The sequence below is a fragment of the Microtus oregoni genome, unplaced genomic scaffold (genome assembly GCF_018167655.1).
Source record: "Microtus oregoni isolate MIOR12 unplaced genomic scaffold, Mior012 000016F_ref0000370, whole genome shotgun sequence".
In the NCBI taxonomy this organism is placed as follows: Eukaryota; Metazoa; Chordata; class Mammalia; order Rodentia; family Cricetidae; genus Microtus; species Microtus oregoni.
This window is the reverse complement of record NW_024543075.1, coordinates 11,295,196-11,322,314: the sequence shown is the minus strand read 5'-3', so window position 1 is coordinate 11,322,314 and position 27,119 is coordinate 11,295,196. Positions and strand designations below refer to the sequence as shown.

The 27,119-nt window shown below is 47.3% G+C and overlaps 2 protein-coding genes across 4 annotated transcripts; both read right to left on the bottom strand.

Annotated features, from left to right (window-relative positions):
- Positions 1–431: 431 nt before the first annotated feature.
- Positions 432–6,577, bottom strand: Mmp21 (matrix metallopeptidase 21). Its single transcript, XM_041667200.1, has 7 exons — positions 6,416–6,577; positions 4,880–5,411; positions 3,707–3,846; positions 3,310–3,451; positions 2,045–2,302; positions 923–1,095; positions 432–731 (listed from the first exon to the last, which is right to left on the bottom strand). Exons 1-7 carry the CDS (start codon positions 6,575–6,577, stop codon positions 432–434), a joined length of 1,707 nt encoding a protein of 568 aa, XP_041523134.1.
- A 1,820-nt stretch (positions 6,578–8,397) lies between these two features.
- Uros (uroporphyrinogen III synthase) lies at positions 8,398–27,066 on the bottom strand. Of its 3 annotated transcripts, none has more exons than XM_041666278.1 (11): positions 26,432–27,066; positions 23,155–23,207; positions 22,948–23,037; positions 22,648–22,731; positions 21,573–21,669; positions 20,396–20,470; positions 19,057–19,131; positions 13,354–13,434; positions 12,844–12,929; positions 11,860–11,958; positions 8,398–9,367 (listed from the first exon to the last, which is right to left on the bottom strand). In XM_041666278.1, exons 3-11 carry the CDS (start codon positions 23,008–23,010, stop codon positions 9,230–9,232), a joined length of 798 nt encoding a protein of 265 aa, XP_041522212.1. In that variant the 5' UTR covers positions 23,011–23,037; positions 23,155–23,207; positions 26,432–27,066; the 3' UTR covers positions 8,398–9,229. The 3 variants fall into 3 exon arrangements, with proteins under 3 accessions (XP_041522212.1, XP_041522213.1, XP_041522214.1); XM_041666279.1 differs by having other exon boundaries at positions 26,820–27,066; XM_041666280.1 differs by lacking the exon at positions 23,155–23,207.
- Positions 27,067–27,119: the final 53 nt, after the last annotated feature.

Genomic DNA, 27,119 nt, shown 5'->3' with positions numbered 1-27,119 from the left:
ACCAGGGACCTTTGGTTCATGTCAAATGTTAAACATACCATTGTGACATGTTTTGGAGTATAGTTAATTTCATTTCTGTGTCCTAGCCCGACCAGTCTTCTTAAGTGCTGTAAAAGTCATTTCTGTACCTCAAAATGCCATGACCGCTAGTGACACTATTGGGATGGCAGAGGTCATGCGGAGTTGAAAGAAAAGATGTGGATTCTCTAGGGTAAATTATTTGATGTGTCTAAAAGATATTTTTCCCCCAAGTAGCTGATCCTTAAATCTATTTTTAATGTTCAAGTAATGCTTTCCTGTTCAGTTTTAACCTAGGAAGCCATATTTGCTTTAGCTACTAAGAATCTGGTTTGTTTTCTTTGCAAAGAAGTCTGACTTTTTCTCTTAGAGCTGTTCTGAGTCCTAGCACTGTCTTGATTTTCCTGTTCTCGTTACATGTTCAATGTAGAGGTATGAACATCACAAACATCAAACCACTTCTCTGAAATAGGTTTTTTTGGAAATAGGCCATTCAGAGGAAGCTGAGAGTTGTGTTTTTTATCCTTGTCACTCACTACTTTCCAGTATGAGTTGCCCTTGAGAAAGAAGACGGAGCCATGTGCATAGGAGTAGTAAGCTGAGTCAATGTTTCTGAATGGATGGTTTTGTGGTATTACTGCTGGAAACACTTGGCTCATCTTCTTTGGATAAGAATTAAGTACTTGGTTTTGGTTGACATCAAATGCAAATACCTGCAAAGTAAAGCAGACAAACGCTTTTCTGAGGATAGTTGACATTGAACTTAACTTACAGAAGGATCTTGATAGTTCTGACTTTGCACTGAATTCTGTAGACTTCCCATCTGGTGATCTGCCATTGTTGCGTAGGTCTGAAGTGATAAGAACATCTTTTAACTAAGGACTCGAGATGCGGTGATACTTACTAGAGACTCCTTGAAGAAGTAAATTAACTGCTGCCTCCGCTCATAAAAGGCAGTGTCCAAGGGGCTGGGGATGCCGGGGAAGCCTTCTGAAATCAGTTTGGGGTAGCTCCTTCCTTCTTCATCTTCTGTGTGTGCCTGGTCATTCTCGCTGTCATATCTCCAATATTGGTTTCCTGAGAACCAACCCAAAACTCAATGTGGTATATTAATACCAGATCATGGCATGAGCCAGAAACACAAGCCGGGATTCCTGAACTCCACCCAAGTAAGACTTCACCCACCATCCTAGGACAAACTGGCATGCCCTTTTACTTCATGTCCATTCCAAAGGACAGCTGCCAATAGGTCCCAAGTCACCCCTATGTGGTACTCTGCCACGATTCCAGAAAAAGGCTTTCTCACTCAACCATCTCCTTAGGCCTCACATGACTTCTCAAGTTTGACCCCAGTAATGTTTGTCCTGCCCCATCACTGCTGTGTTAGAATGCTAGTTGCCTCTCACAGTGAAAGTCCGCAAACATCATGGGATATCTCTAGTCTTAATTTTCAGACCATTTGTGATGGTCTGAAAGAAAATGTTTCCCAAAGGAGTGGCACTATTAGGAGGTATGGCTTTGTTGGGATGGGTATGACACTTGGAGGAAATGTGTCACTTTGGGGGTGGGCTTTGAGGTCTTCATTGCTCAATCTATGCTCAGTGTGGTAGAGAGTTCACTTCCTGTTGCTTGTGGATCAAGATGTAGAACTCTTGGCTCCTTCTCCAGCACTGTATATGCCTGCATGCCACCATGTCCCATCGTGATGATAATAGACTAACCGTCTGAAACTGTAAGCCACCCAATTAAATATTTTCTTTGGTAATAGTTGTCATGGTCATGGTGTCTTTTCACGGCAGTAGAAACCATAAGACACCATTTTTTTCCATGTTAGAGGAACCTAGCCAAGTTTACTCACTTGGTGATTTAGAGGCCTTCCTAAGATGAGAAGATACAAACCCACCCTGAGCCTGCAGTCTGTCTAATTTCAAACAGGAAACATTACAATGAAACCTTGGTGAATGCTGGAAACATCCTGAATGCAAGTTCAGTAAGAGAAATAGAGCCAGACCTGAAGCATTGTTACCTTTGAAAAAATATCGCTCATCTTTTCCCCATGACCAGACATGGACAAAGGCATCTATGCTTTGCACGGGGATTCCACGCCAGCCAGTGAGGATTTGGAGAGGGTCCCCGTAGCGAGTCCTGTTGTTGCGGTTTTCGTAGAGCCAGTACCAGCTATTGCGGAAGAAGTAGGTGTTGAACCTCACCCTCACTTCACCATATTGGTTCCTCTCCTTGCGAATCCAGTCAAACGCTGTATCAAATGATCCCTCACATGAACCTGAAGAGGAAAAAAAAAATTCCAGCCACTTGTCACTGCAAACACCAGCATTCATAATTGGGATGGAGATGACTACATGGTTAGTACTTCCTGTTGGAATAGCTTAAAGAAGCACCATAGAGATTGAGCTTTGAGCAGCTGAGTTTTATAAAGCCATTCACAGGGTTCCCAGACTCAGTCTGGATGCAGTTCTATAGCTACCCTAGCACAGCTGGCCCATGCCTCTTGTTGGTCCATCTGATTTCTTGAGAGGAAAGAGGTTTGGCTCAGGACACACATTAACTGCCATGTTTCCACTGGCGGAAATTGACGTGGCTGCAATAGGCTTTGGGTGTCAAGAATGGAAGCATGTGAGAATTGACCTGAGATGGGCTCTGTGAGGGCCTAGGAATGGAAATGCTCTCCCTGTCTTGGACATCTGCTGTAACCAACCAGTTTCTTTTCTTTTTCTTTAAAATTTTTAATTATATGTATGTATATGGGTGCCCATGGGGGACAGAGGTGATGGATCCCTGGAGCTGAAATTGCAGGCAGTTGTGAGCCTCCAGATGCAGGTGCTGAGAATGAAACCTCTGGAAGGCCGGAAGGCACTCTGAACTGCTGAGCCACCTCTCTGCCCCACCATGTTTGAATCGAATAGCCATGGGTGCCTGGTTTGTGATGAAGCTACTGTCTGGAATCACAGCTTCTTACAGTGGCTCTGCAGTCACACAGCTCTGTGATGCTGAGGCATGGGGGCTCTACCTGTCTAAAAGCCGTGATGGCCTCTGTCCTCACTAGTGTGTGAAGAGCTGGGAGAGAAGGCGGCATGAAACAGATTGTTGCTCTTCACCTGTGGCTGGCTGTGGTCTAGTGTGGTCACTTTAAGAGCCTGCAGCTGGGGTTTGAGGGCAGCTCTTCATGCAGCCTGTGCTGTTTGGGGACCAGCCTCCAAGTTAATAGAGTGGACCCTGCTGGCTTTAGCCTCCCCAGTGCCCTCAGATGGATCTGCCCTAGGTCCAGCTTACCATATAGTCTTTGAATTGCCTTCCTGTCTGACCAGTCCAACTCAAATGCAGGCTCCTGGGGAGTGTAGTTTGGTTGCATTATGGATCCTATTCTGTAGGTGTGAGGCAATCCAAGGACATGGCCAATTTCATGGACAGCTACCTAGGAGGGAAACACAAACCGCAGGTGTGGGACCAAACCTGAGTCTTTGATGATGCAGGGTTCAGTCACTATAAGTTACAGAGGCCTGGCCTATGCCCTTTCAGAGTTGTGCCTTCTTCGGAGAGAAACAGGGTGAGGACTGGGGAACCACCATCAGAGACTTCTAGAAGGTTATGTACACACCAAAGAAAAGCTGGGTTTCTGAACTTGTGCTAGGCGCTTTGCCTTCCCGGCAGAGCAACTGGAGCCTCTTACTTTGAGAAGGCTGATGCCCGTGTCGCTGGAGAGAGGGGTGAAGTGCTCATCATCGTCAAAGTGGATCTCACCCAGGTGCCAGGCATGTGCAAACTCCTGTCCACTCCCATCAAACACCCTCGGACAGCCCAGGTGCCGGCCTGGTGTGGGGAGAAGGGTGGGTAGCAGTGAATGAAGGTGCCCATCTTAAGTCCCTTTTTGACAGCACCACAGTCTCCAGGAGCTACTAAGGTCCATGGAAGAAACCATGCCGCTGAGTGTGAACAGGGTGGCTATAAAGACTTGAAACAAGCTGGGTGGGGTGGTGCACACCTTTAATCCCAGCACTCAGGAGGCAGGAGCAGGTGGATTTCTGGTTTCTGAGGCTAGTGTGGTCTACAAGCAAGTTCCAGGACAGCCAGGGCTACACAGAGAAACCCTGTTTTGAAAAAAAAAAAAAAATCAAAAATAGCAAAAAAAAAGCAAAACAAAACTAGAACCATCTTGAAACATTTTGATACTAACTGCTCTGTGTGTGTGCTCTGGGGTGTGTGTGTGTGTGTGTGTGTGTGTGTGTGTGTGTGTGTGTGATGGTAGTGCTGATGGAGACAGCATTGGAGGTGGGGACCTCAAGGTCAACATCTCTTAAATCTATACTTCTATAACAAACCATGTCTTGTGTATTCTAGAATTAAGAAATTAATCCAGAGAGAGAGAGAGAGGGAGGGAAGGAGAGAGAGAGAGAGAGAGAGAGAGAGAGCGCGCGCAGCAAGGTGTATGGAACACCTCTAGTTCACAAATGGACTGTGGAAGTCAGGGTATTTGTCCAGTCTGCCAGCAAGAAGGTAGAGCTTTTACATGTCTTCACACAGGTCAAGTAGGCTGTACCGGCTGCTGTTCCATGTGACCAGGAGAATGGGTGGGTGATGGGCTGGGATGTGCTCCAGGCAAGTGAACCCCAACAGCTAAGAAGACTTGAGAATCTACCGAGAGTAGGTTCCACCCTCTTAGGTGTCATCTCTGTAGAAACCCAGCAGGTAGGACTTGAGATCACACCACTCTGGGTGACAAGGCAATCAAGTTGTGATTGGCCCAGGTTGCCATGAGCCTGATACTGGACATGGGGCTTTGGTGGAAGAATCAAAGACTGCCTGCAGAATAGATAGGAAGAGATACCACCTTTGTACCCCTTACCTCTCCCAAAACCCAGTTTTATGTCCACCATAGTGCCAGGGGCAGTGAGGTCCTCCCGGAAGTTCAGTGGTGTCACCTCGCTCCACATCCTGAAGGCCAGTCTAAAGATATATCTCTGCTCTTCCACAGAGAGTTGGCTGCTGTAGGCATCCCCGACCAGCCTCCAGGTCAGCGTCTTCCTGGAGAAGGCCCTCCTGGGCCCAGTGTCTAAAGTGCCCTCATGTTGCCCACCTGGCTTGGGCAGAAGCATTTGAAGGAAGCGCTTTTGACGGGCCCTGGGCCAGAGACCCAAAGGGGTTGGCAGGGCTGGTGGGGTCGGCAGAGCAGCCTGAGGTGGCAGCCTTGTGTCGGGGATGCCACAGCGTGGCCTGTTCATAGCTGCCAGTGTAGGTGAATCTAGTTCCCCGCTGGCTGGTAGTCTGTTTGCCTTCTGGAATCTTCGCACAGCTTGAGCCAAGGTGGAGCCCAGAGGGACCCCTGGTGACTCCTTTGAACTAAGCACCTCTGACCAGCCGTATTTCAATAAGAATCTCTGTGGGAAAGAAAAGCCCTAAATTCACAGGGTTGCCAACATTTTTCCTGTGCTATAGGGGGTAGGGAGGGGCATGGGGATATAGAGAGTGGAGTTAGAGATAGAGGACATCATCCAGGGCCTACCAGAGTAAAGTAATGGATGCCGCGTGGCCTATGGAGAAGCAGGGTTGAAGCAGGCCAGCAAATAGGACTGGGAGGGAAGAGGTCAAAGGTAAGAGGTTAGGGCTGGAGGTGGGTGTATACTGTGGGCCAAGGAGCTGAGAGGGAGGCCTGCCCAGGAAGAAGAAACTCCCCAACTCCAGGGATTAGATAAGAATCATTCTGAGAGTCTGGTGGGTTTCTAACCCGCAAGGATAGGAAAGGCAGGGGCAGCAGGGGTGTCCCTTAGCATCTGAGGCAAGCTTGGCCCATCATCCCTTCTCACTGCCCTCCACCCTGGGGACACTCTGGAGCCAGGAGTTTAAGGGGAAATTTTGATCATCTGTCTGCTTGTGGAGCTTGGTAACCACCAGACTGAAAGGGTGGTCGAGGGGCAGGGGGTCTGCTCAAGGCCACTCCAACCCAGGACTGGTGAAAGGAAGCCCTGGTCTTCTTGCATCAGTGGATGCCTCTCAATAGCACAGTGCAGGCAATCTTGGCTGGAACTGTTCTTTTTATGCCCAGGCTGGCAGGTGTCAACCAAGGGATGCCTTCAGCAGAGTGCCTGGAAGCACCGCACGCTCGCATTCGAATGTCCCGCCCGACATTTAGAGCACAGGGCTGATCTTGCCTAGATACCCATGCTGCTGGGATTAACACCAGAAGGAGCTAGGTGCAGCTCGGAGGTAGAGGTGTGTTGCCTGGTTTGTCCCAACTCCACAAAGATGACACCAGGTTAAGCAGGCTCTCTGCCTCTGCACAGCCATCCTTCCATGTTATGCTCTGATGTCTACATGTGTGTGTGTTTGTGTGGTATATACTGCCTGTGCACACAGATGCTGCTGCTCTGTGGTCTCCTCTTACCTGAGCAGCATGGAGGTCAGCAATGGGCTTGGCCTGGCTCAGAGGAGATGGCTCCAGGTCCGAACGGTCCCGGCTGTGGAAGAGTCTCTCAGGCTGGGTGGGTTGGGGTGCAACCAGCCAGCAGAGCAGCAGTGTCAGACGCAAGGCAGAGGCAGCAAGCATGGTCCCACTGGGACACTCTGGTCCTACCTTGCTGCGTCCCCGTCTCTCCTCTGAGGGAGCCGAACATGGTGGGACCCTTTTATAAACAAGCAGGCATTCTTCATCCGGCTCTTAAGTGTGCCTGCTAGGAAGCTGCTTCTGTGGCCCTGGTGAGCTGCCTTTGAAGACCCCAGGGCTCCTTTTCTCATGGGCGTGAGAACTCCGCTTCCTCTGCTCTTGGGGTATGGTACTTTGGAGAGGTGAGCCTGTGGATTGCTCTCCTGTATTGACTTTCCTGGTCGAGTTTGCTCCTAAATGAACTGAGGGAGAAGTGCAGGATGCATGCACCTGTGCTCTATGAAGGCCCTGCCTGAGCCCTACAACGTGCCGTTTAGGAGTAGGCCTGCAGCTTTCAGACCATAACCCTCAGTTTGCTCCTATTCCAGTAGCTTTTTTCTGGGTGATCTGGGGCTTAGGGCATGCTAATTTGTTTTTAGACTTTGTGGCCATTTTTCTTCTTACTGGTTGCTTTTCTTTATGGAGAAGAAAAGTATGTCTAGGGTAGGCAAGATGGCTCAGCAGGTAAAGGCAATTGCTGCCAAACCTGATGTCCTAAGTTCAATCCCTGGCCCCACATGGTAGGAGAGAGCCGGTTGCTGCGAAGTTGCTCTCTGACCTCTATGAGCATACTCACTGCTTGCTGCCCAAATAAATAGTAAATAATATAATTAAAAATAGAACGTCTAATCAATATATAGAAAAGTAAAACTTAAAACCAGTGCAAGAAAGGGGGACCAAGCTCCTGTGGTGGGGCAAGGCCACGGTGAATATTTTTGCAGACACATACATTTATGTCTACCGAGAAGTGTATGTATGTGTGTAACAGCTCCATGGAAGCCCTGGATACCTGACTGTTCCTGAACACAGGTACTTATTGTGGAGTCCCAGTCCTTGGTGAGTGAGTCTGTGAGGAGAGACTAGAACCACTGAGGTCTACAACATAGCATACACAACCTGAGGGAGTAAGAGGCAACCCTTCTGTCCCTGGAGTCTAGAGCTGAGCCTGGAAGCTCATGTCAAAGGCCATGCAAGGTCCCCACCTGCACCCAAGCCTGCCTTGCCCCTCTGGGAGCCTTGCTGTGACCAGGGCCACTTGGCACCAGAGAGAGACCATACATGAGGCATTTATAGTTTGGAGATAACATTCTGTAAATGCCTCCTCTAAGATGGTGAGGACCCTCCTGTTCTGCTGCCATCAGTGTTTGTCTATCCTTCAGCTTCCCATGGCATCGGGCTGGGCAGGGTGTACCCTCATGGAAGATGCCTTCTAACCTGCCCTCCATGAAGACAGCTCTGCCTGTGCAAGCCGTCTTTCCTACCACCAGCCCACAGCCACGTTTCTTAATGCAGCTCAAATCTAGACCAGGACTGCCCAGGTCAGTGTTCTCAACCTTCCTGATGCTGCAACCCTTTAATACAGTTCCTCGTGTAGAGGAGACCCACCAGCCATAAAATCTTTCTCATTACTACTTTATAACTGTAATTTTGCTACTGTTATGAATCATGTAAATATCTAATATGCAGGATGTCTGCTATGTGGCCCCCTCTGAAGGGTCATGACTCACACGTTGAGAACCACTGACCTAGAAGAAATAAATTTGGGGACAGATTTTTCAGAACCTCTTTCTGCGGGGTGCTACATTTCCATCTTCTCTTCCTCTTCTCTCCTCTACCTCTCCAAAAGCAGTTAGCCTGATCGATATGCTGCAGTTATATTTCAGGAGATAAAATCTTCATATTTGAAGCATAATTATCCACAGCGAAAGTCAGAACTCTAGGTCTTGTTTATTTTTATTTGGATTTTTGAGATGACATCTCTTATATTTCAGGAGATAAAATCTTCATATTTGAAGCATAATTATCCACAGCGAAAGTCAGAACTCTAGGTCTTGTTTATTTTTATTTGGATTTTTGAGATGGCATCTCACTATATAGGCCTGGCTGGCCTTAAGTGCATGGCTGTGTTGTCTCCATCTCCATTCCCTTGAATGCTGGGATGATGAATGTGCTACCATGCTTGGCTCAGTGGTTTGTTTTGGTTTTGTATAATAAATAAACATTTCACAAATAGCAATTTATCATTCTTAACCAGGTCAGCATCAGAGAAAGACCATGTATGTTGCCCCCGAACACAACTTTGCACCAAGAACCACACATGATAATATTGGGCTGGAGTGATGGATCAGTGATTGAAAGCACTTGTTCTCTAGAGGATCTGGGTTCAATTCCCAGTACCCCCATGGGGATGCACAGCTGTCTCTAACTCCAGTTCTCGGGGATCTGACACCCTCTCCTTGCTTCTGCAGGCACCAGGCATGCACATGGCACAGAAACATACAGACAAGACCCTCCCATATACATAAAAAAGAGAATTAAAAGGAAAGTGGGCTGCACGCACAAGTAACCACGTGGATGATTTCATTTCCTTTTTTCTAGGTTCAGGAAGTTCCCCCAGGGTCCAATGGCCAGTTACACCTGGCCTGGGTTCCAAGCTGGACTCACGAAGACAGTGATATGCTGCCAGCAGCTTCTCCAGAGCCCTGATTCGGGGCTCTATCCTAGAGGCAGCACAAGCTGTACTGTGCACGAGGAAGGAGCTGGCCCCGCATGGCCTCAGCAGCAACTGTCCGGCCGCAGCACTTTCCTGATGCCTGCAGCCAGGGCTTGTGGGGTGGGACTCTCCGCTGTGCAGCTCACAGGCAGGCCCTGGGCAGCCATAGCACGAGTTGTACTGGGGCCAATGGCTACAAACTGCAAGAAGGCAAGACACAAGAGACACAGCTTCAGCGCCACAGCAAGGGCCGTGTGCAGGCGTCATCTGGACAGACTTTCTGTTAGGACGCCATTCCTATGTGATGTTTCATATAAACAACAGTGCCACCTAATCTGAAGCTGGCTTCAGGGTCTGCACAATCCCTCCAGTCAGGATCTCACTATCACCTCCTGATACAAGTGCACATGTCCTTAGGACTGGGTGTGTGGGGACGAAGCCTGGGGTGGACACCATCTTCCTCAGGGGCTCTAACTGCAGACAGTTCTGCTTCAATTTCAGGGGCTCTGGGTGGGAGCAGCTGGGGAGTATGGGGTGCCAAGGTGGGTCTGGATCCCCAGGAACACAGAACAGTCATAAGCTGGAAGGCCAGGGTTCAAATCCCGGCATCCATTTCCTCTGCCCCCACCTTCTTATCTCCAACCAGGCTGTCCACTGGGCTGCTGGGGATTACATGAGGTGATCAGGGTGAACTACTTGTTCAGTGCTGGGCACAGGCATATGCTCACTGATGGCACAGATAGCCACCTCACAGGCCACGTGGTCACAGAGAAGACAGGAACGAAAAAGAAGATGCAGTGGCTTTCATTCATTTGGTGGCAGGTGCCGTAAAGTTCTCAGTGCTCTGCCATGGCTCCTTTGTGGTATTCTATGTGAGTCAGCCATAAGCAGTAAGCACAGGTCATAGGTTACCCCTTAACTTTCTGTGAACCCCTGCACTTTAAATAGCACTGTATAAACACTGGTCTCACACACACTCCTACAGTGGAAGGAAGGCCACTGTGCAAATCTGGGGCAAACTAAAATAAGAATGCCAAACCACCCAATGCATGGATCTCAGGACTTTCCTCCTTGTCAACCTCAACAGTACCCATGTGGGCCGGCACAGTCCCAGTGATGAAGGAAGACTCCCATTATTTCATATTGGCTTTCTGGCTCTGGAATAACTCACAGTTGTTGTGATCAATGTTATCCCAGAAACCCTTTTTTCCTGGCAGCTGCAGAGCCCAAGGCCACAGCGGCATCTGTAAGTACAGTGTGTGGTGCACTGAACAGCAGCATTTATAAGTACTGGTGTGTGGTGCACTGAACAGCGGCAGTATGATGACTGGGGATGGCAAGAACCCATGGGTTGCAGAAAGCAGTGGGACAGATTTAAGATGGGCACCTTTGCTATGCCCCAGCTGCTCCATGAGTCTAGACAGTACTGGCAGCAAAGCCCTGAGATGAAATTCCAAGTGTCTATTTTGCTCTAACTTGGGTTTGCTTAGGACAGGGACAGAGTAAGGTTTTCGTGGTATGAGTTCTTATTAAGGTAGACCAGAATGGTCAGCCCAGGTGAGTTCTGAGGCACGTTCCCATCAGAAAGCTGCTCAGGCACTTCACGGTTACCCGATGACTCATCCACCACATCCACAGAGCCATGTGAGCAGCATTGGCACTGTTGCTAACCCTTCCCCAGTGCCCAAGAACTCACTCAGTCAGTGACCATGCTGAGCACCCATGGACCTTTCTCTTCAATTCTGTACAGGACTCAGGTGCCACCTTCCTCCCCTAGTCACCCCTCATAGAAGTTGGCCTTCTAATAATGTGCTGTATGATGCTGGCAAGGTGTCGAAGCCTGTAAGGAGGGTTTCCCCGGTAAGGACAGTCACCCCCATCCTGCTGGATCCCACAACCAGACTAGCACAAGCTATGGCTTCAAGAACTTTGACCACTGCCAGGCAACTGCTAGGACCATGGCTATGTATCACCATAGCCCATGGCCTGGCACGTATCTTCCTGGGCTTTAACCATGGCATCGTCCTTTTCAGCTGTGTGAACTAGGGCAGGGCTCAGCTGCTCTGCACCTAACGTTCCACCTTGAAACTGGGCAAACAGTCTGAGTCCAGGTGGGACACACCTGTGAGATGCAGCTGTGGTAAGCCCAAGTGTTGGCGTCACCTGACCGAAGTGAGCTCTCGGGGGTGGGGATGGGACCTACTGTCCCTGGGTTCTAGGCCACACTTTGTACTTCTCCTCGGTCCCTGTAGAGTCTGGTCAAAGGCACTTGTTGCAGGTGCCACAAGAGTGATGCTACTTAAAGACTCAACAAATACAGTCCCTGAGAGTGTGGATGGGAATCCTTTAAGTAACAGCAAAGATGAATGTTTCTAGACTAGAAAACCATTTCAGTCAAGGCATGGAAGGCACCAACACGCACACCAAATCCTGCCAGAAGGGCCTCACTTGAGTCCTCGACTTATCAAGGACAGTGCCATGCAGGGGCAGGGACGGCTAGACAGAACACAAAAACACCTGGGGTTAATATCCCCAAATTAGAGTAAGATCCGCCCAGAGGAGACCAGCAATGTAGGCAGAGCACTAGTAAAGAAGTCGCAGGGACCCTCCCGACTCTCCAGGCACTTCACAGGTGTCTGACTCAACATGCAAAGGATAAAGAGTAAAGGCTGAAGTTCATAGAGTACCATACCTTAATCTGATCAAATCTGCCACCAGATAACGCCTGAATATACTCCAGGCTGTACTTAAGGCCGGAGGGGCTGAAAAATGTGATGCTGGCTGGGACACCCTAGGGGAAATGAGAAGATGAGCGCTAGCTTTGCTCCTAGACAACATCCCTCAGCTCATCAATTCAACCCTTCTAGACCCCACAGGGACTCTGCATCGGTACACTCTCGGGCTCTGTGCCATTCTCAGACCACCGCAGCAGAGTTGGAAGGATTTGTTTGTAAAGCAGGCTGAGGTGGGAGAGACTGGCAATTCCCACTGACCAAGTGCTCTGCTGGCCCTCGGTCGGTCTGACCAGAAGACATTGACTCTGGAGCTCAGCATCAGCAGTGGAGGCACCTCCAGCCCGTGGGGTTAAACAGCCCTCATGGAATTAACAGGCTTCTTGTAGGCGTCTGTCAACTTCTACCCACTAGGGACAGAGCAGACAACTAGCTAGCCTGTATGGTTTCTCTGTGCTGGATTGTCCATTAGAACCCCCAGAACAGGCATGATCTGCAGAAGCTGTCCCAGGAGGGCAAAGGGATGAGACTTCTGAATGGAAATGATGGACCTAGCCATTAATGTAAGAAGCGCTCTCCACTCTCCTGCCCCAGGTCTCCCAATCCCAATTCAGACTCCACAGTGAGTTCTTCCCAGTGTGGGCCCAGCCTCTGCCCCACGGAATGGAGAACAGAGGCAATAACAAGACCACTGTATATTCCAGGCCTTTGTATATGGGAGATGTTACACAAGCAGCTTTGTATGAATTATCTTCTTTAATCTTTATAAAACTTTCACTGCATGGGTCTATTCCCATATCACAGACACACAAACGGAGCAGCAGAAAAGCCACTTGCTCAGTCACCCAAAGGAGAATCAACACTGCAAACTCATACCCCCAACTCATGCTCCTACACTGGGGCCTGCCCTTCCAGGACTTGCTCTCCCTTAGAACTCTACATACCTGATTTTCATAGTAGCTCTCCAGGTTCCCCTGGATCCCAGGGTGTGGAATTGTCTGATAGACATGCATGCTTTCCATGGGGATCCCTGTGCACAATCAAAACCAGGAGACAGGCTTCATCATACTGAGAATGGGATAGGGCCTCTGCACCCTAGTGCAGCTGATGGGGACTGTCACCACGCCTCTAAGCACCAACTCCTAGAAATGGAAAGCTCAGCAAGGGGGCAAAAGACCCTGCCCAGCCCTCTATGGCCTGCAGAGCACTGTGGAATCAATCAGCAGTCGGGAAGGCTGAGTTAGCAGAGAAAGGCCCAGAACCACAGCCTTCATCCGTTACCCACAGATGCCTTTGGCTCTCATGTTAGTGTGAGTTTGTCCACACAGCTCTGATCCTGGCTGCTCCATGAATCCCACAGTTGTGCCAGGAGACCCAACTGCATCCTAGCTCTGTGTTCTTCCTGGGCCTCAGAACATTCATCTTCGGGGATGCTATGAGCTCATCCTAGTCACCTTTGTCCTTGAGCATTTTCGGAAGAGTATCTCCTTTGATAGTTCCACAGGGAAAGAGAAGAGGCAGTGCTGAAGATGGTCCTGTGAACACACAACAAGACATTGTAGAGCCGGTAAAATCTCAAAGGGAGAGGTAGTGCTGAAGACAACCCTGTGAACATACCATCAGACACTGGAAAACTTGTAAAATCCCCAAGGGGGACGCTGCACAAAGCAACTCCCAGGAGGGCAAAGCCGGGCGCCCCAGGCTCAGCTCTGCTGTAAGATCTCAGTTCCAGCGCCTGTCACTAGGAAGGGTAACCGCTGTACTGTTTGGCCTTGAAGGGTTCATGAAGAACCAAAGAGGGAAAATTGAGCAAAGAGCCTAGAAAACTCAGTCACAGGAACAAAGCACCGCTGTCCTATTTGCTGCCTGAACTCTCTGTCAGGAGGTGGCTCCCGATTCATGGTCCCTATCTGGAATCCAGGCCTTGTACTTAACTAAGTAAGAAAATAAGTAGGGACTGGCACTGGGCATATTTCCTAGCTGTGGAGGGGGCTCTGGATGAGCCAGGCACAGGTGCAGGAGACAGTAAGGAACTGGCACTTTGGAGTGGCTCTACCGTAGCCACCTCCAACAAGGACAACTTCCCAGCCTACTATGTGCCCAGTCATGCCAACAGCCCCTGAACCAAGAGCCTAAAGGGCACAGATGACAGAAGGCTGCTCCAATGGCTCTGAATCTCACTCTGCCCCACCACCCACCTCCACCTGTGGAGACCCAAGGCAATGTTCAGCCCTGAGCACTTTGCAAGTTGCAACAAAACCATCCAACCAAACTGAGGGATTGTCAGATGCAAGAACCTTCCTCAACTGTGAACACAACATGTTCTACTAAAACCAACCATTTCTTCCATATCAGATCAAAAAGTGTAATGAGTGTTGGTCATTCACAAACATCACATATTCCCTATACCATGACAATCCCTCTGAATGCACTGGTGACTGAGATCAGAGGAAGAATGGAAAGAACTCTCCCCGGCTAGCACTGGCTCTGAGAAGCAGTTGCTAAGTGACAAGAGTAGCTGTAGGCCACTGTGTTTGAAGTACAAGCAACAGTGAGATGCTGGTGGATGTTTTATTTAAACTGCTCTGTAAATATTGGTATCAACATAGACAAGCACATGGTTTGGGAAATGATTAATATAGATCACAGCTGCCTGCTGAGTTGTCTCCTCCAGCAAAGAGCATACAGTTTAAAGACACTCTCAGGTGCAGTGCTCGCCACCTGAGCCCAGGAGGCTCTCCTGTATCTTTATGTGAGGGTTGTGGCCTGAAGGTGCAGGAAGCTAGGGACTAAAGCTACTTGTAGAGCACCTATGGGAAACCAAAACAGTTCAACTTTCCAGCAAGCCTTGCTCCAAAGGCATAGAAGGAGCTTCTAGATGATTCTTGACTCTCCCTTGACATTTATCTCTTCATACTGTTATTCCTAGCTGGGTTGGAAGCATAGAACTCAAGTTTCATCATTTATCCCTAAGGCTGGGCTACAGTGGTGCAGGGCTTGCTGAGGACACGGGCTTGTCTGGCCGAGACCTGCCACATAGGCATGTGGGGCTCACATATGAATAGTCAGTCAGCTCAGCTGCCTTCCCAGGAAGGGACTAACCTGTGGGCACAAAAGAAGGAAATGTTCCTCATGGAACAAGCACCTGGAAGACTGATCACTAGAGACACAGCCCCAACTACACCAATTAGAGGAAAAGATGGGTAGACAAGGTAAGAACACACTCAATAGCACAAAGAGCAACACGACACCAACAAAAACTAGTGGTCCTACAACAGCAAGACTTGAACACTCAAATATAGATGAAGCAGAGGACAATGACCTAGGGGAGTAAAAAAAGACAAGATCTCCTGAGTAAATTGGGTGTATGGGGACCTTGGGAGAGGGCTAAAGGGGAGGGGAGAGCAGGGAGAGGAGCAGAGAAAAATGTAGAGCTCAATAAAAATCAATAAAAAAAAGGGAAAAAAGGAAAATGACCTAAAATTAACTTTAGGAGAATGCTTGAGGTCCTCAAAGAGGAAATGAAAAATTCCCTCAAAGAAATGGAGGAAAAGACAAACAAAAAAATGGAAGAAATCAACAAATCCCTTAAAGAAAATCAAGAAAAAGCAATCAAACAGATGAAAGAAACAATTCAAGACTTGAAAACCAAAACAGAGACAGTAAAGAAAACACAAACTGAGGGAATTATAGGAACAGAAATTATGAGAAAATGGTCAGGAACCACAAATGCAGGCATAAACAGCAGAATACAAGAGATGGAAGAGAGAATCTCAAGCACTGAAGATACAATAGAGGAAATAGATTCATCGGTCAAAGAAAACATTAAATCTAACAAAAGAATAACACAAAATATCCAGGAAATATGGCACACCATGAAAAGACCAAACCTAAGAATAATAAGGATAGAAGAAGTCCAATTCAAAAGCACAAAAAATATATTCAACAAAATCAGAGAAGAAAACCTTCCCAACCTAAAGAAAGATATACATATGAAGATACAAAAAGCTAACAGAACACCAAATAGACTGGATAAAAAAAATGTCCCCTCACCACATAATAATCAAAACATTAAACATACAGACTAAAGAAGGAACATTAAGAGCTGCAAAGGAAAAAGGCCAAGTAATATATAAAGGTAGACCTATCAGAATTACACCTGACTTCTCAATTGAAACAATAAAAGCCAGAATGTCCTAGTCAAGCATTATGTAGACATTAAGAGACCACGGATGCCAGCCAGACTACTACACTCAACAAAAATTTCAATCACCATAGATGGACAAAACAAGATATTCCATGACAGAACCAATACCTAGCCACAAGGCCAGCCCTACACAAAGTACAAGAAGAAAAACTCCAACCCAAGAAGTTAGCTACATCCTCAAAAACATAGACAATAGATAATCTCACAGCAGAAAATCCCAAAGAAGGGAAAAACACATACAATAACATCACCAACAATGAAAACTAAAATAACAGAAACTAGCAATCACTGGTCATTAATAGCCTTTAATATAAATGGACTCAATTCAACTATAAAAAGACATAGGCTAACAGATTGGATATGAAAACGCAATCCATTCTTCTACTGCATACGAGAAACACACCTCAACCTCAAAGACAGACATTGTCTCAGAGTAAAGGGTTGGGAAAAAAAATTTTCCAATCAAATGGACCTAAGAAACAAGCTGGTGTAGCTATCCTAATAGCTAACAAAATAGACTTCAAACTAAAATCAATGAAAAGAGACAAAGAAGGACATTTCATATTAGTCACAGGAAAAAAAATCCATCAGGAGGAAATCTCAATACTGAACATCTATGCCCCAAATACAAGGGCACCCTCATATGTAAAAGAAACACTTTTAAAGTTTAAATCACACATTAAACCCCACACACTAACAATGGGAGACTTCAGCACCCCACTCTCACCACTGGACAGGTCTGTCAGACAGAAAATTGAGAGAAATAAGGGAACTAACAAATGTTATGACTCAAATGGACTTAACAGACATCTATAGAATGTTCCATCCAAATATAAAATATAACTTTTTCTCAGCACCTCATGGAAACTTCTCAAAAACTGACCATATACTAGGTAACAAAGCATACCTCATCAGATACAAAAAATTGGAATAACCCCCATGTATCTTATCAGATCACCATGGCTTAAAATTAGAATTCAACAGCAACACTAATTTCAGAAAGTCCACAAACACATGGAAATTAAACAATGCCCACCTGAATCATCAATGGGTCAAGGAAGAAATTAAAGACTTCCTAAAATTCAATGAAAATTACCACATAACATACCCAGATTTATGGGACACAAATGAAAGCAGTGCTAAGAAGAAAGTTTATAGCACTGAATGCCTACATAAAGGAGTTGGAAAAATCCCACACTGGTGAGTTAACAGAACACCTGAAAACTCTAGAACAAAAAGAAGCAAACTCACCCAGGAGGACTAGACAGCAGAAAATAATCAAATTAAGAGCTGAAATCAACAAAATAGAAACAAAGAAAACAATACAAAGAGTTAATGAGACAAAGGGTTCTTCGAGAAAATCGACAAAATAAACAAACCTTTATCCAAACTAAGCAAAAGGCAGAATTTTGTTAATATCCAAATTAACAAAATCAGAAATAAAAAGGGAGACATAACAACAGACATGAAGGAAATTCTGACACTCAACTATACCCCTGGATTTGAAATTGTTTTTAAAAGAAACTGATATGTCATTAATATGTATAATTTTTTGTATCAGTTAAATAATTTAAATAGAAAGATGCTCTAGATTCATTTCCATGGCTACGATAAATACTGACCAAAACAACTTAGGGAGGAATGGGTTTATTTCTGCTGACAGGTTTATAGTCTGTCACTGAGGGAAGGAAGAGCAGGAACTTGAAGCAAAAAAAAAAAAAAAAACTGACTGTAGAGGAAAGATCCTTGCCAACTTGCTCACAGGCTTAGTTAGGCCCAGATAGCTTTCTTGTGAAACCCAGGGCCACTTGCCCAGAATGGCCAGGAATGGTGCTGCCCACAGTGGACTGGACCCTCCTACGTCAATTATCAATCAAGGCAATACTCCAAAGACATGTCTACAGTCCAGTATGATCTGAATAATTCTCAATTGAGATTCTTCAGGTCACTCTAGACTACGTCAAATCAACAGTCAAAGCTACCAAGAGAGATGTCTGTTTCCATACTGAAAAAAGTAGAGAATCGGCAGCTTGGAGAGGGCCTCTGCCACTCCCTGACCGCTGCTGAAACCTGCAGGTCGCTCTGCCAGGGTCTGTCTAGATCTAGGGAGCCCTAGTCCAAAGTTCAGGATTTAGGAGCAGCTTCCAGAGGAACACTAAAATGTAAAAGCTAGAGACCTTCATGGGAATAGCTTATTGCAATGAGAACCTCAGAAGGACTTGAGCCTATATGTTTACAGATCACATAAGCCAATAACACTTCGAGAGGACATAGTTAACATATTTGTTTGGTTTTTTGTTTTGTTTTGTCAATGCTTTTCATTGTTTAAGACGCCATAAAAAGATTTACAGTCCTTCTCTCTTTACCCCGATAATACACTAAGGGGAAAAGAAGATGCCCAGATCCTACAACCTTTGAGGAAAACCAAAGCTATGTTAGTACTCCACCCTGCCCTTCCTCAGAGGGCTCAGCACATTACAGACACAGTTAGAGCCAAGACATTTTCCCCAGATGTTCCCCTGTTCCAGCTAGAGTCTGACAGCTCTGACAGAGATCTGCGTGCCAAACTGTAAACACCAGCAGGCTGACCTTGAGAGCAGGTCTGGATTCCCTCGGCTGACAGAGTAAGAGGATCCTACTTCAGTCTGTGTGGCTGGGTGACACAGCTGCAAGGACCTGTGTCTACAGCTGGATTAGACACACAGAGAAGAGAGGAGACAGCATAGAGGAGGGCATTCTCAATCCTCCTGTCCTCACTCCAAATCCTCCTCTGTATTCTTCAGATGCCTAAAACCCCACACTTAGCTTAAGGCAAATCACTACCTAAATCCACACAGCCCTAGGGCTGGTCCACGTGCTGACCAAAGACAACTTTATGGGAGCCAGTTCTCTGCTTGGGAGCATGTCTTGTGGGGGAGGGTGGATCTCAAGTGAGGTGGTCTTCACTTACTGGAGCAAATATATTCAGCAAGCTTCTCTGCATTGCCACTGTGTGCTCCTTCCGCATCCAGGCCGATTTTGTTCACTGGAAAATGATGAAGAGGTGAATTCTTTGCCGGTTACTGAAACCCTTTTAAAGTACAAATGGACAGGCACTGTTTTCCCAGTTACAGAGAAGTGTCCTCTGGAAGCCAAGTAGAAAGACCGCAGCTATCCTTTCTGAGATGAGGGTGTCTTGGGCACACCTTCCCTAGACAGGGTCTTTGTCTTAACTAGCTTCTTTGAACCCCACTTACTTTATCTACAATGAGCTAAAAACAGGGGCCCTGCAGGACTGTCTTCGGCTTATGTGATAATGAGGTCAACTGTTGGCATCTGCTTATCAGTCAGGAGATGGTGAGCATTTGGGACCACTAAGTTTTGCAAGCATCCCTTTAAAGAGCCCTCATTTCATTAGGGAGATGTGAGCAGCTCCCTTCCAGAAAGGGATAATGGGCTGACATGGCCAGACCAGAATGGAGGGCACAGAGAAAATGTTTCACAACAACCAACAAGGACCCATATCGCTATGGACACAGGTAACTTAGGGAGGATGCTATCCTAGCCACTCTCTCAGTGTAGTCCTGGAGCTCTATATAGGCTAGTCTGGCCTCCAACTCACAGAGATCCTCCTGCCTCTGCCTCCGGGATGGTGGGTGGGATTAAAGGCATTTGCCACCATATCCAACAAAGCTCTCCTTGGAGAGAACAAGAAGCAGACAGTGAAGGCTCCTTGCCTTCACCAGACAGAGGATGTGGACAAAGGCAGGGCCCCACTCAGCATTGCTACCTGCACAGAGGAACACATGACTTCCAGAGGAAAGGTGTATGGTGGGTATTGTGTTTAGGGGCCATACAACTGGTACCTATGTTGTCACCAATGACAGCTTCAATGGGAACACCATCAGCTTTTCATTCCTTGAGCATTAGGAATGTACTATGACTAAGGGAGAAACCTCCTGCAGGTACAAACTCTGTTCGGGACCAAAGCTGTCCCTGCACTGCACTGCTGACCCATGCTACCAGGGACAAGTGAGCCAAGAAACCTGAAGTCCCCAGGAACTGAACTGAGACAGGAGGACTTAATAAGGCTGGCCCTTAATACAGGAGGCATGTGTGGTCCCTTATCCTTGCTTTGCCATTTCATTTCCCTCCACTTCAGCTATTGTTAGCCAACTATGGCCTGAAAATACTAAATGGAAAATTCCAGAAATAAGCAGTTCACAGGTTCCAGGCTGTACATGATCTGAGTATGAAATCTCACCCATCCCACCTAGGATTCGAACCTTCATCTTCCCACAACTCCTTACCTAGAGAAGCAGTGGCACTTCCAACCACATACACAGACTTGGCATTCCATCTGCTTTTCAGAGACTTTTCCCAGTCTACAAAACACGGAACTACACGTGAGCTACACATACAAGGTGGCTTGCTTCTTCACTCTAAGGCCCCAGCCTTCACTTTAGTAGGAGACTGAGCACTCAGTCTCCAAAGCAAGCCAGCTACTTGTGCAAGGAGACAACAGTAACAACACCACCAGTCCCATTCTCTCACTACACTCTGCCCCTGAAAACGTCCTGGATGCTCCTCTATGGGACCCAGACTATGCAGTGATCATCAAAAACCTGCGGCTCAAGACACTGGCAGAGAGCAGACATAAGACATGTTCCAGCTGGTGAGTAGAGTAACCCCATGATTTGGGTATAATGAAGCTTACTCCAAGGTCAGGTCACCAAGGGGAAGAGAGGTCAAGGAGCTCACAGCGCCAGGATGGCTGCATGACTACAGAATTCCAAAGCCCCAGCACTCACCATCTCCCAACTGCTTCCCCCACTGGAAGAACTCCCCATGCTTGGGTTTTGACAGTACGTGAAGTAGGTCACAGTACTGTGCATGTCTCCAGACTACATTTAGCACTCAGTCTGGAGCCTGGGTGTCAGGAGATGGGTTGGGTCACTACATACTGCTGTAATGGAGAACAAGGAACAGCCATGTTGAGAAGGTTGTAGCAGGGCCATGAAGAATTTCCCCACTTGAGTAAAGTATCACTTTACTCTTTCAGAGGAAGAAATTGGCACAACATACAAGTGAACATTTAAAAGGCAATTGAGGGGCTCATGAGATATAGTTCAGCACGTAAAGACAATTGCCATCAAGCCTGACGATCTGAGTCGGATCCCTGGGACCCATGGGGTGGAAGGAGAGAAGCAGCTCCTGTGGACTGTCCTCTGATCTCTACACACATATTCACAGCATGTACCCAATAAAGCAGTAAGTAAATAATAGTAAAAGTGATAAAACAAAACAAATAAATAAATGGCAAGTGAGAGTACCTCTCAGTCAAGTCTGTGTGGGGACTAGGGGCACCTGTAAGCCAGCATGCCCTGACCTCGGTTCTGTTGGAATGCAGCTACCTCTGGACTGCAGCGTCTCAGAACAGAAACGAGAATAAGAGTCTGGTGGACTCCAGAGCAGACCCGCCCTCACCTTCAGTTTTATTGTCCTTCTCCAGACACAGCTTCACTGCTTCCACTGCCCTGGGACTGGTGAAAATGAGTCCTCCAAAGCCTTCAGGATGAGACAGCTGCACCAGGACCAAAGGATGCTGGCTTAGTCTCAGCCTCTTGAAGAACTATGAGCCCGAGTCCAAGTGCATACGCAAAGAAGTGGGCAACTATCTAGTCCTATCCTGATACCCTCCACCCACCTGACACTTGTCTAGTGCTGACTGTGGGCCTGGAGCCATTCTGGGCTTTGGGTAAACTGCTTCATTGTCACGGCCCTTCCCTTAAGCTCCTTCTTGGGCAGAGACATACAGCTGCAACCCAGGAGATGAGCAGAACAGAGGGGCAACCTGACCCAGCATGGGATGGTTAAGTGGAGTAAGATGCAGGCAGGATAGCAAACTTGATCTGGATCCATAACACAGCTAGACTACCAAGGAGGTAAAACCCAGCCGAAGCCTGGGCTTCAAACACAATACTTTGCCGAACACTTCTTCTGAGCCAGGCACTGAGCTGCTGCGTACACCTGACTTTACTCAAGGTATCTGCACCACATCTTAGATTTTTGCATTACTGGGTACTGAACATGCATTGCCCATACTCAGCACACCCTCAGGCCACCATCAATCTAAAACATTTGGAGGCTTCACTGCCTGGCTCCTGCAGTATCTCTCAAGTACTGAGTACAACAAAGTGGTGGGCAGAAGCCTTGGGCTTGGATTTGGCTCTCCTTACTAGCTAGGTGCCTGGCTTAGTTGCTACACCAGAGCTCGCTCTGAAATTGGAAACATCTACCGAGTCTTCTGTGCATAGGCCAGTGATGGGCCAAAAGGGCCTTAACTCTGAAAGACATGCTCGTGGGGCTCTATCTCCAGGGCCCACAGCTTCCTGACAAAGCAGATAGAGGCACAGGGGGAGAAGCTAATGGGGAGTCTCCAGCACTCAGGTGAGTGTGTCCTGCCTTTGCGCTCATGTCTAGTGTAAAATGAGGCTAACACTCTTGTGGCTTGGGTTGACAAGGATTCTACAGAGGGCAAGCCCTAGCATGGGGCTCTTACCTTTTCTGACAAACTGGGAAGAGATAAAAACTCAAATGACAGAACGGGAATTAGCGTAGCTTCCAGTCCATACAATCCCAGTTCCTGTAAATGAAAGAATGTCATTTTTGGTTGGCCAGGGCTGTCTTGAAAATGAGGAAAGGTCATGAAATCACATTAAGTGTTATCTGAAAATAAGGGAGCATGGCATCACGTTAGCTATGTATGCATCAAGCTCGCTGAGTTTTAGCATCCCAACTCCACCTCCATTAGCAAGGAAGTTCTAGTTTAGAGGCCAAGGAATAAGGCTCAGCCACTCACCTGGATATACGGATCCTGGCCACTCTCATCATCCTTGGCATCTTTCAATAAGAGAACCTTCATTGTCCTTGGCAGTCCTTATGAGAGACACTGGGACAGAGCAAGGAAACCGATCTTAGTTAGATCTCAAAGACTGTTCCTAGGCAATGCGGGAAGGGGACAGAGGACAAGAATGAGGCAATCCTCAATCAGTCTCTGTGTAGCTACCTGGGTGTGTCGCTGATAAGGCCACAGGAGAGTGTGTTAGCAGTTGATACTGCCTGGAAAGGCAAATGAGAGCCATTAGTGAAGTCAAGTGACAAGCAGACTGTGGCAGCCAATGGAGAAATGAGTGCCTTAATTTTGAGGAGGTAAATAAATAAGCAATTCTTTCCTTTTCAAAATAAATAAACTAATAAGTCCTTCAGTTATAGTGACTTTTCCACATCTCAAGACATATTTATTAAATATTACCAAGTTTCCCAAGGTAATCTATCAACCTGGAAACAATTTATCAACATGTACCATCTTACATAATTCATACCTTCTCTTCCTGTAATTTTACTTCTAGTAATAAATACACGAATCAAAACCATGCACCAAGATCAGCATAAACAATTTCACTCCAGGCGGGACATAGTGGCACATACTCATTGATTAAGAGCACTGCCTCCTCTGCTAAAGATCCTCAGTTCAATTCACAGCAACCAGTTGGTGGCTCACTGTCATCTGTAATGAAATCTGGTGCCCTCTTCTGGCCTGCAGGCATACATGCAGACAGAACACTGTATACATAATAAATAAATCTTAAAAAAAAAAAAAGGCAAAACAAGCCAGGATTGTTTCACAAAGAAACCCTATCTCGAAAAACATAAACAAATAAATAATAAAGCCAAAGCATGATGCTGTGGATAACAGGTAATCCTGTGGCCTTGCAGTGTTCTTCAACTGGCTACATCCCTGCCACGGTCCCATGGTCCCAGGTTCTAGCATACAGGTCCACAGTTCTACAGAGGACATTTTAGTAATACTTTAAAAAAAAAAAAACAAAGACAAAGTCAGCCTCTCACCTGTCTTTCTGGTTCACTGTTCAGCAGTGCAGCCTAATCCCCTGGGTCTGGAAGCCTCATGAGTCAGGTCTACAGGATCTACCTGAGGTTGAGTGTATGATTCCAGGTACTAACATGTGCTGTGGGGTGCTAAGGTAGTAACTAGGGTTCTGACAGTTGCAAGGGTTACCTTTCCGGGTACCAGGAAGACTGTTCTGGGGAGGTGACATCTGAACTGAAATCTGAATGACAACAGCAGAGGCAGGAGGAACAGTCAGCGCTCTGACGAGCCAGCACCTGGTCCTGGGTTAGACCCCTGACTACCACCTGAAGGACAGTAATAAGAAATGTCAGGTGTCCATGAAAGAACAGGTTTGGCTCAAGAATGAAGGTCAAGGAAAGCTTTGGATTCTTTGAAGCCAGTGAATGGCTTTATTCCTAGGAGTGAGTTTCCTGTCTCTTTAATGAAATGCAGTCATTTCCCCAGTTCCAACGATGCTGAGTAAATTTAAGGTGTTTTTCTACAGCGTGAACAAACAAGGCTAAGAAGGAAAACTTCAAAAAAGCCAGTGTCGGAAAGACCACCAGCTCCAATTTACCCATAAACTCTCTGGACTAACCCCAGCCTGGACTCAGAAGCGGCGAGCGCTTATTACAGACTGCCCTCCAAGCACAAATGTTCCTGTGTCTGACTTCATTGTGTTACCCCTAGTGCTCATAGCCATTGCTAGTTCCATGTACACAATTTGCTTTCCTTTCTCACTTTTTCGTCATAAACGTTATCTTGGCTGTCTTTTTTAATTAAATGCTGGTAATTACAAAATGCGTCCTGGGCCCTGGTCCTTTCTGGCTAGCGCACATATGGCTCAGCAAACCCTTTATCTCAGAGAATGCCTGTTCACAAAACTTGCTGAGCACTAGACACGCAGAAGAGCAGCTATTCGGGCATCTCACAGTTCAAACTGACAGATCAAATTGTCAGAGTGGACTAAGCATTTACAATCCTCACTGAAGCCTGCAAAGCCACTATAATCCTCATCTTACAGGAAGGGAAACCATGGCTCTTAATCTGCCCAAGGTCAGCAGAATAAATGGTAGAGATAGAACCAGAAGCCGGATCTGAAGCCCAGGGCTCATCCACCTAAGGAGCTACCAGCTGACCTTTAGGCCAAATCCCGTGCTAAGGAGGAATGAGGGAGCCAACATTGTCGTTGTCAATGCGCAGGGAGGCCACCTAGTGACAGGTGCTACTCTAATGCACGCCCTGACCACAGGCTCCAGATTAGGGACTGATCGATCTGAGGGCACAAGGAGAGAGCCTTTCCCTTTTTCCACCGTGTGAAGCAATCCAGGGGGCTGCAGAAAATGATATTGGGGAGCTGTTGTTTTGTTTGTTTGCTTGTTTTTTCTGCGTGTGCATGGGTACCTGTTGATGGTAAGTGCTGTCTTCTATCACTCTTCTGCTCCATAAGCTCATTTTTTGAGAGCAGGTCTCTCTTGAGCCAGAAGCTCACTGATTAGTTGGCCAGTGAGTCTTGGATCCACCTGTCTCCATCCTACCCATCATCCCAGTACTGGGGCTACAGCTACAGTATGTGGGTGCTGGGAAATGCAGGCACATCAAGCATTTTACCCACTAGGTCATCTCACATCCTGAACCTGGGGAACTGTGGTGATGGTTGTGAAACAGTATGGATAAACTTAGGCCAACAACTATGTGTTTAAGTGTTAAACTTTGTTATGCATATTTTACCATAAGGAAAAAACCAATAAGACTTGGGGGAAATTGTTCTTGAGTTTCTGTGCAATTCTATGGACATGCTTTGAATCTTTTTTTCTATTATTAGCTTGTGATAGGTACTCATTAAAGGAACATGTTACAAAACCCAAGGCAGTCATTTTAAATCACTCTATCAGAGATGGAGTCCGGGTGTCATTACTGTCCACGATATAGCCCAGTAGACACAAAAGCCCGGGACACCTGAATCTCACATACTACCATCATGGGGACTCAGGGTTAATGGGGGCCTTGGTATCCTGATATCTCCTCCTGATGAAGGACCACTGGGGTTATTTAGAGTCCCTGAATTTCTCTGGCAAAGGCTTCCTTAGGGGCAGCTCACTCTGGTTTGGGAGTCTCATATGCTGCCGTTATTTTACAGAGGAAAGGGAGAACCACAGAGCTTCTTGCCAGGAAGCAAATGTTTTCCCTAGTTAGTGATCTTTCTCGATAACCTTTACAAGGAGCTGAAAATCGGTCGACTGTGTGATAACCCTGACCGTAGACCTGATTTATCTGATAGAAGTTTTAACCGTCAGGATATTCCTTGCAAAAAATCTGGCTTCTGTTGAACTCTGAAACGTTGGACCAGTAATTCATTTAGCCACAAGCAGTGGCAGAGGAGGGGTACACTCGCTAACTTGCCGCAATCCCTTTCTTTCTGTTCTATTCTTACCAAACAAGTCTTTTAAAGACACCGTTGGCCCGTGGCAGCAAAAGACCTCTTGTCTTCTTAGGACTTTTTTATGGCGATGGCGCGGGATCGGCCCCTGCCAGGATCAGCGGGCCTTATGGAGCGGACTTCCACCGGTGCCGGTCAGCCCCTAGTTGGCAGCTGCACCGGGTCCCTGCCCCGCGGTGTCACGGATCGCTAGGGCCTGCGTGCACGTCCACGGGCCTGAGTCCTAGTCGGGTCCTGGGCCCGACACCCACCTCACGGGCTAAGAGGCAGGACCGAGCTGCACGCCGCGGGGCAAGAACCTCGCGGTCCCAGCCGAGGCTGCTAAGCACAGACAACCGGGAGCCGCCCCTCACCCCGCAGCCAGCTATCCCCGCGCTCGTACCTCAGGCGCGTGGGGCACCCGCCCACATCTGGCTGTGCACGCGCACTGGCCTCCAGGCGCCGGCGGAAGGGACGCAGAAGGATGGGCCAAACCACTGCGCACAAGGGGGAGACCCGGAGCGAATGAGGAGGGCGGGAGGATGGAGGGAAGAAGAGGAGGTCTGAGCACGACCCCAGTGGGGAGGACAAACGGGCAGATTAGTCCTGTGGGACTCCTCCGCGCCGCTCTCTATGTCGCACCGACGTCCCGGCGAACTTCTTGGACCAGTCTACCTCTAGTCCGGAAGAGAGGGTCCGGAAG